The sequence below is a fragment of the Tachyglossus aculeatus genome, chromosome 11 (genome assembly GCF_015852505.1).
Source record: "Tachyglossus aculeatus isolate mTacAcu1 chromosome 11, mTacAcu1.pri, whole genome shotgun sequence".
NCBI classification, from domain to species: domain Eukaryota; kingdom Metazoa; phylum Chordata; class Mammalia; order Monotremata; family Tachyglossidae; genus Tachyglossus; species Tachyglossus aculeatus.
The window spans coordinates 36,988,626-36,996,677 of NC_052076.1; the positions used below are offsets into that span (position 1 = coordinate 36,988,626).

An 8,052-nucleotide genomic window follows, 5' to 3' on the forward strand; every position below is an offset into this window, starting at 1 on the left:
AATAAATACGATTGAATGAATGAGTGACCCCAGTTGGTTTGAGAGGCCAGCAAGGAGGCTGATGCAGTAATCCCGGTGGGATAGGATGAGTGATCGTATTAACGGGGTAGCAGTTTGGATGGAGAGGGAAGTGTTGTGAAGGTGGGACCGACAGGATTTTGCGATGGATGGACTGTGTGGGTTGAATGAGAGAGTGGAGTCGAGGATAATGCCAGGGTTATGGGTTTGTGAGGCAGGAAGGAGGGTGGATTTGAGGAGGGAGGCCATTCCGGGCCAGGGGCGGGACATTGGCTGAGGAAGGAGAATGGAGGGAGTAAGTGGGGCAGAGGGGAGACAGGCTGGGCAGGACAAAGGAAGGGGGCTGTGGTAGCACAGATGACAGTAAAGCAGGGAGAGGGGAGTTTGGGGGACTGAGAACCAGGTGCATGACTTTAGAAGGGAAAGCGGAATCTCTGGGAAACACAGGGGGAAATAGGGTGGGGGAATCTCACACCCCGAGTCGTGGTTTCTTATAAATAGCCCTAAATTGGGTCACATGGACAGGAATAAACAGTCCCCTTGTCCCATCCCCTATCTCCTATCCCAAACACTGCTCCACCTCCACCGTCACTGGCCCCTTTGTCCCAGGGGTCTCTGGTCCCTCCCACCCCCCTGCTGCCCTCTCCCCCTTCATTCCCACAACAGCTCTTTATCCCCATCTCTGAACAGGGCCCAGAGTTCCTCAATCCCTGGCCTCCCACAGCTCTGCACCCCAGAATCCCCGATGGGGAGGGGCAGGCGTTACCTGGGCAGGTCACAATGGTGGGGGTGGGGCGGAGGCAGGATTTCTAGGCCGTTGCCACGGTGATGCCACCTGAGCTGGGCACCAGGCACCCTGTTGCCTGGGAAACAGGGCAGGCGGGGCCCCTCCCCTGAGAGATGCCAGAGCCGTTGAGCTGAGACTCAGGTGGATCGGGTTCCCCAGGTCCCAGGAGTGGGGGAGAAGAAGAAGGGGAGCTATTGAGGGCTGGGAGAGAACGACCCCTTACCTGTGAGGGCAGAGGTTGGGGCAGGGCGGGGAGAAGGGAGAGGATGAGGCAGGTGAAAGCAATTCAAGATAGACAACAAGGAGACTGGCTGCTCCTCGTCTTCCCCACCCCTGATAGAGGTTCCCAGACTGATCCCACTCTCCCTCTGTGTTTCTGCAATCCCCTCCTTGTTGTTTCTCACACTCTCCTCCCTCCCTTTCACCGAATCCCCGGGTGGATGACCCCAGAGCCCACACACCCCCGCCCCTGCCCCCAGCTCAGCTCCGCCCAGCCTCCTCCCGGTTGCTTAGTTTCTCCCAATGACAGTCTCCTTCCCCTCCCCACTCTCCACTCCGCCCTCAGCCCTGCCCCTATAACAGCCCCCCTGCCCTTACCCCTCCAGCTCCAGATTCCTGAAGTGACACCCAGGGGAGAGAGCTGCCGGGCAGCGGCCTGTGCCCACTGCTGCTCAGGAGGCAGGCAGAAGAGGGACGGGTCCAGTCTAGGAGAAAACTAGAAAAACAGAGGGGCCTCAGGGGAAACTGAGGCCGGGTCAGGCGGCTGAGGCTGAACACCGAGGCCTGGCAGAACCTCGAAGGCTGAGACGGGACCAGAGACGTCTTGTCCAGCACCAAGTCCTTTTGTGAGTGACCAGAACCCTCCGGAGTGGGCAGAAGGGTCCAGGAGGGGCTGAGAGGGACCACCCAGCAGCCCAGAGGGTCTGAGCAGAAGAGGTGGGAATAGGCGCGTGGTGGAAGAAGGAGCAGGCATAGCAAGGGCACAGAGGACTCGGGGCGAAGAAGAACTTTCAGGGGGCGGGCAGAGAAGAGCCCTTTGCTCGGCATCGTGTACCGAGGACCACCACCCAAGCCTCACTTCTCCTTCCCTACCCCGTCCTCCTCTTTTGAGACTCGTCTGAGTCTCGTTCGAGTGAGGCCATCACCTCCCCTTGAACGGAATGGCTTCGACGGGGCTGGAACTGCTGGGGATGACCTTGGCGGTGCTGGGCTGGTTAGGAACTCTGGTGTCCTGCGCCCTGCCCCTGTGGAAGGTGACGGCCTTCATCGGCAACAGCATCGTGGTGGCCCAGGTGGTGTGGGAGGGGCTGTGGATGTCCTGCGTGGTCCAGAGCACGGGCCAGATGCAGTGCAAGGTGTACGACTCCCTCCTGGCCCTGCCCCAGGACCTGCAGGCCGCCCGGGCCCTCTCCGTCATCGCCCTGCTGCTGGCGCTCCTGGGCTTGCTGGTGGCCATCACTGGCGCCCAGTGCACCACCTGCGTGGAGGACGAAGGGGCGAAGGCCCGGATCGTCCTGACGTCCGGGATCGTGTTCCTGCTGTCGGGGCTCCTGGTCCTGATCCCGGTGTGCTGGACGGCCCACGCCATCATCCAGGACTTCTACAACCCGCTGGTGGCGGAGGCGCTGAAGCGGGAGCTGGGGGCCTCGCTCTACCTGGGTTGGGCGGCCGCGGCCCTGCTGCTGCTGGGCGGGGGGCTGCTCTGCTGCTCCTGCCCCCCGCCCCGAGCCGACCGGCCCGGGGCGCCTCGCCTGGGCTACGCGGCCCCCTCCCGCTCCGGGGCCTCGGGCCTGGACAAAAGGGACTATGTGTGAGTGGACGTCACTCCCACGGCCCCTCGAGCGTAGCCGTAACTCTATTCCACCCCTCACCGTAACCCCAATCCTGCGGCAAAGCTGATCTTACGAGCGACTGGAACGCCAACCCCTAACGGTTGCCTTTTCCCTAACGGGTATCTGAAATCGGACGGTTTGCTCGGGCCCAACCCAACCCCTATCCTAATCCAGCCCCAACCTTACCCCTATCCCTAAAGTCACTTTGCCCCCCCCCCCCCCCGTAGTATTACTGACCAGTGTCCCAGCTGAACCCTAACTTTAAACCTAATCTTACCTGTACCTTCCAGGTAGCGGTAACTCTATTCCACCCCTCACCTTAACCCCAATCCTGCGGCAAAGCTGATCTTACGAGCGACTGGAACGCCAACCCCTAACGGTTGCCTTTTCCCTAACGGGTATCCGAAATCGGACGGTTTGCCCTGGCCCAACCCAACCCCTATCCTAATCCAGCCCCAACCTTACCCCTATCCCTAAAGTCACTCTGCCCCCCCCCACCCCCCCTGTAGTATTACTGACCAGTGTCCCAGCTGAACCCTAACTTTAAACCTAATCTTACCTGTACCTTCCAGGTAGCGGTAACTCTATTCCACCCCTCACCTTAACCCCAATCCTGCGGCAAAGCTGATCTTATGGAGCGACTGGAATGCCAACCCCTAACGGTTGCCTCTTCCCTAACGGGTATCCGAAATCGGACGGTTTGCTTGGTCCCAACCCAACCGCTATCCTAATCCAGACCCAACCTTACCCCTATCCCTAAAGTCACTCTGCCCCCCCATCCCCCCTGTAGTATTGCTGACCGGTGTCCCAGCTGAACCCTAACTTTAAACCTAATCTTACCTGTAACTTCCAGGTAAATTGGCCCCTTGACCCTAATCCTATTCCCGCCCTCCAGGCTGACAGACACCCAGAAATGTGACTTGAACAGTAACCCCGGTCCCAATGTGAGTCAACCCATGACCAACTCCAAATCAATCTTTAACTCTCTCCAAGCTTCAACTCCTCCATCCCACCATGCGACAACGCAACTATTCTCCCTTCTTGCCCCCCTCCCACCCCACAAGGGAGTCTTACTCCCTGGCCCCTCTTCAGTGTTGGAAAGGGAGTGGAAAAACTGGAAAGAAGCTGCTTCTTCTTCCCCAGCCCTCTGGCCCTTTAGACAGGGAGGGCCTTGCCCCTCGGCTCCATTTGTCAATGAAGCTTCTCCCTTCTTGGGGTGGGGCACTGGCTCTCTCCCCTTAAAAACCCAAGCTGCTTTCAGTGCTTCCCACCGTGGGGCTGGGGGAGCCTCTTCCCCGGTTTCTCTCTAAGTTCTTCCTTTCAGGCAGCTTGCTCCCAGCCGTTCCGATCGGGACTCACTGGGCATTTCTATCGTTTCAGGCCCGTGGGGCCGAAGACTCCGATTCCCTGAATCTGGGCTGGGCTGAACGGCCCCAGATCCTGGAATAGCCCACCGGCTCCCTGGGGGAGCCCTCCGGACCCCCCAATCATCATCATCATCATCAATCGTATTTATTGAGTGCTTACTATGTGCAGAGCACTGTACTAAGCGCTCGGGAAGTACAAATTGGCACCTCCCCACACCGCAACTTGCCTCAGCTCCAGCACTACGTAGTCTGATCTCCGGGACGCTTTTGAAGCCCTTTCCCTTTCCTCCCGGACTCTTCCAGCTCTCTCTCCAGGATGCCAGTGTTCCGCTCCTCTCTTTCACTGGTCTCTTTCCCTTTCCTCCCGGACTTCTTCCGGCTCTTACTTCAGGACGCCAGTGTTCCGCTCCTCTCCTCCCCACGCGTGAGAGATGGGAATAAAAGGAAAGCGTGTTTTTAACTGGACTACTTCTCTGTCTGTACTGATGTCCGGATGGGGATGGGGAAAAGGAGAGGTTTGCAGGGAAGAGAGCAGTCGGCCGGCCGCGAGTCAGTGAGGGGCAAAGAGAAGGGATCTGTTTCACTTCCCACAGGTGCCAGGCTGTCATGGCACACTGCCTGGGGTGCTTGCTCCTTGGGCAAACCCCCTCCCCCGTGCTAGACACCACTCCGGGACTGGAGCCAGAGAATGCGGGGAGTGTGACTGGAAATCAGAACTCGCTTCCCACCCCTCGGTCCTCCAACTCTCCAGAACCCCGACCCCTTCTCTTTGCCTCCGACCTTCAACTTCTGGATCATCACCCATTCTGGATCATCACAAATTGTTGCCAATTTGTACTTCCCAAGCACTTAGTACAGTGCTCTGCACATAGTAAGCGCTCAATAAATACGATTGATTGATTGATTGATCACCCTGTCCCCCCCACCACCTTTCTCTTCTCCCTCCCTCCCCTTGGGTCGATCAGATCCATCAATGGCATTTCTTATTCTGCGGGGCTCAGTGGACAGAGCACGGGCTTTGGAGTCAGAGGTCATGGGTTCAAATCCCGGCTCCGCCAACTGTCAGCTGGGTGACTTTGGGCAAGTCACTTCACTCCTCTGGGCCTCAGTGACCTCATCTGTAAAATGGGGATTAAAACTGTGAGCCCCCCTGTGGGACAACCTGATCACCTTGTAACCTCTCCAGCGCTTAGAACAGTGCTTTGCACATAGTAAGCGCTTAATAAATGCCATTATTATAAGGATTAAGACTGTGAGCCCCCCGGGGGACAACCTGATCACCTTGTAACCTCCCCAGCGCTTAGAACAGTGCTTTGCACATAGTAAGCGCTTAATAAACACCATTATTATTATTATTTTCTTAGGCTGTGAGCCCCATGTGGGACGGGAACTGTGTCCGACTTGATGGTCATGTATCAAACCCGGCACTTGGCACATAGTAAGCACCTAATCCCACAATTACTAGTTATTGAGTGCTTTCTGTGTGCAGAGCATTGTAGTCATCTCCACCTTTCTACCCCCACGGGTCTTCCAGCCAGCTTCCACCAAAAATACCCAAATCCATTTACAAACACAAACACTTTATTCAGCAGCAACTAAAACGGAGGTAGTGGGAGAATAAAAAGAAAACCCAGGGCGCATGCAGGGAGTTTGGGGGGAGGAGTGTGCTGTCAGGAGAGGCCAGTGTCAGGGTGCAGCATATTTGGGGCATCAGGAAAGAGGGCTGGGAAACACTCGGGCTCTAAGGAGGGAGACAGGAAGAGATCAGACAATGAGCCGGGAGCCTCCAAACTAGGGAATTGAGCCATGTGTGTTGTGGGGGGGAGGAGGGATTGTAGTCCCTTGGGATACAGGTGGCCAGAGACACTTTGGAGGGCAAGAGACCCCCACCGTCAGCGGGAAATGGGCAAGCACCAACCCTCTGCAGCTGCACCGTCCCAAGGAGCGAGGATCTGGTACGGCCCCTCCAGGAGGCAGAGAGGGCACGCGGAGTTTCCTCCACCACCCTTCCCCGGAATGGGAGGGAGGCCGAAACTCTGTGGAGATGGAAAACGGGGTCATCGCCCCTGCTCGAGAACCCCAGGGGACGAAGCGAGCGCCAGCGGCTGTAGTGGCATCCGGGGGGGCAAGGGAAACTAACCCGCAGCCCCCAGGGAGCGGGGAAGTCAGGGAACCCTTCACCTCCATCGACGAGCTGCGAGCTGGCGCTCTGGCTCCCGTAGCTTCGAGGGCATCTCGCTGGCGGAGGGGCCGCCGCCTCCAGAGGGGCCGCCTCGGGAGTTCCGTCATCTGCAGGCCGGTGGGGATCATCATCATCATCATCAATCGTATTTATTGAGCGCTTACGGTGTGCAGAGCACTGGACTGAGCGCTTGGGAAGTACCAGTTGGCAACAGATAGAGACGGTCCCTACCCAACAGTGGGCTCACAGTCTAAAAGATGTCCTCGCAGCTTCAGTATCCAGGGGCTCGGGAGGGAGGGGGGAGAAGCTTGATCCTGGGGCCCGGGTCGGCCACGCGGCGAGAAGAGAGGGTGGCATCCGCCAGGCTCCATCATCCAGGGGGAGGAAGGGGAGGTGTCATCCGGGGAAGTGGCTCCATCATCCAAAGGGGAAGATCTTAAGAGCCGCCGGGGGCCAACCGTGGGGTTCCGTCCTCCGTCGTCCGAGGGAACCGCCCGGGGCCCTTCCGGAGCCCGCTCAGACGTAATTCTTGGCTGGGTAGTCGGCGGGCCCGCGGGCAGCCCCCGGGGCGGAGGGGGAGGCGGCGTAGCGGGCCACGTAGCGTCCCGCCCCCCGCGAGGACCCCGGGGGGCAGGTGCAGCAGAGCAGCCCCCCGCCCAGCAGCAGCAGGGCCGCGGCCGCCCAACCCAGGTAGAGCGAGGCCCCCAGCTCCCGCTTCTGGGCCTCCGCCACCAGCGGGTTGTAGAAGTCCTGGATGATGGCGTGGGCCGTCCAGCACACCGGGATCAGGACCAGGAGCCCCGACAGCAGGAACACGATCCCGGACGTCAGGACCAGCCGGGCCTTCGCCGCTTCGTCCTCCACGCAGGTGGTGCATTTGGCGCCAGCCAGGTAGACCAGCAAGCCCAGGAGCGCCAGCAGCAGGGCGATGACGGAGAGGGCCCGGGCGGCCTGCAGGTCCTGGGGCAGGGCCAGGAGGGAGTCGTACACCTTGCACTGCATCTGGCCCGTGCTCTGGACCACGCAGGACATCCACAGCCCCTCCCACACCACCTGGGCCACCACGATGCTGTTGCCGATGAAGGCCGTCACCTTCCACAGGGGCAGGGCGCAGGACACCACGGCCCCCAGCCAGCCCAGGACCGCCAGGCTCATCCCCAGAATCTGAAGAGCCGCCGAAGCCATGGAGAGGCTGAAGCTGGACCTGCAGCAGGGGGAGAGAGTAGAGAGGGAGAGTAAGCGGATGGTTCACGAGCCCCCTTCCCCTCCCGGTTTGACCCCGAACCCCAAGAGCAGACTGGGGGTGGGGTGGGGGGTAGGCGTTGTCAGGAAAACCACGGGCGGCTGGAAAAGTTTGAGCCAATAATAGCTCCAATCATCTCCTTCGGTAATCCTTTTAAGGGACCTGGCCGCTGCTAAGGAGTAGTTTTCACCTCCTTTCCCTCGTAAAAATCAGGCAGAAACTCCTCACCCTGGGCTTCAAGGCTGTCCATCCTTCCCCTGGCCCCCTCCTACCTCACCTCCCTTCTCTCCTTGTCCAGCCCAGCCCGCACCCTCTGCTCCTCCGCCGCTAATCTCCTCACCGTACCTCGTTCTCGCCTGTCCCGCTATCGACCCCCGGCCCACGTCCTCCCCCGGGCCTGGAATGCCCTCCCTCTGCCCACCCGCCAAGCTAGCTCTCTTCCTCCGTTCAAAGCCCTACTGAGAGCTCACCTCCTCCGGGAGGCCTTCCCAGACTGAGCCCCTTCCTTCCTCTCCCCCTCATCCCCCTCTCCATCCCCCATCTTACCTCCTTCCCTTCCCCACAGCACCTGTATATATGTATATATGTTTGTACATATTTATTACTCAATTTATTAATTTATT

At 59.2% G+C, this 8,052-nt stretch overlaps 2 protein-coding genes across 2 annotated transcripts; one reads left to right on the plus strand and one right to left on the minus strand.

Annotated features, from left to right (window-relative positions):
• The first annotated feature begins 353 nt into the window (after positions 1-353).
• On the plus strand, positions 354-4,469 carry CLDN9 (claudin 9). Its single transcript, XM_038754715.1, has 2 exons — positions 354-2,756; positions 2,928-4,469. The coding sequence occupies exon 1, from the start codon at positions 1,966-1,968 to the stop codon at positions 2,617-2,619; it is 654 nt and encodes a 217-aa protein (XP_038610643.1). The 5' UTR covers positions 354-1,965; the 3' UTR covers positions 2,620-2,756; positions 2,928-4,469.
• A 2,233-nt stretch (positions 4,470-6,702) lies between these two features.
• On the minus strand, positions 6,703-7,371 carry LOC119935052 (claudin-6-like). Its single transcript, XM_038754686.1, has one exon. It carries the CDS (start codon positions 7,369-7,371, stop codon positions 6,703-6,705), a length of 669 nt encoding a protein of 222 aa, XP_038610614.1.
• Positions 7,372-8,052: the final 681 nt, after the last annotated feature.

Excerpts from the sequence above, each read along its gene's own strand:
- CLDN9 (XM_038754715.1), top strand. The coding sequence starts at position 1,966 with ATGGCTTCGACGGGGCTGGAACTGCTGGGGATGACCTTGGCGGTGCTG.
- LOC119935052 (XM_038754686.1), bottom strand. The coding sequence starts at position 7,371 with ATGGCTTCGGCGGCTCTTCAGATTCTGGGGATGAGCCTGGCGGTCCTG.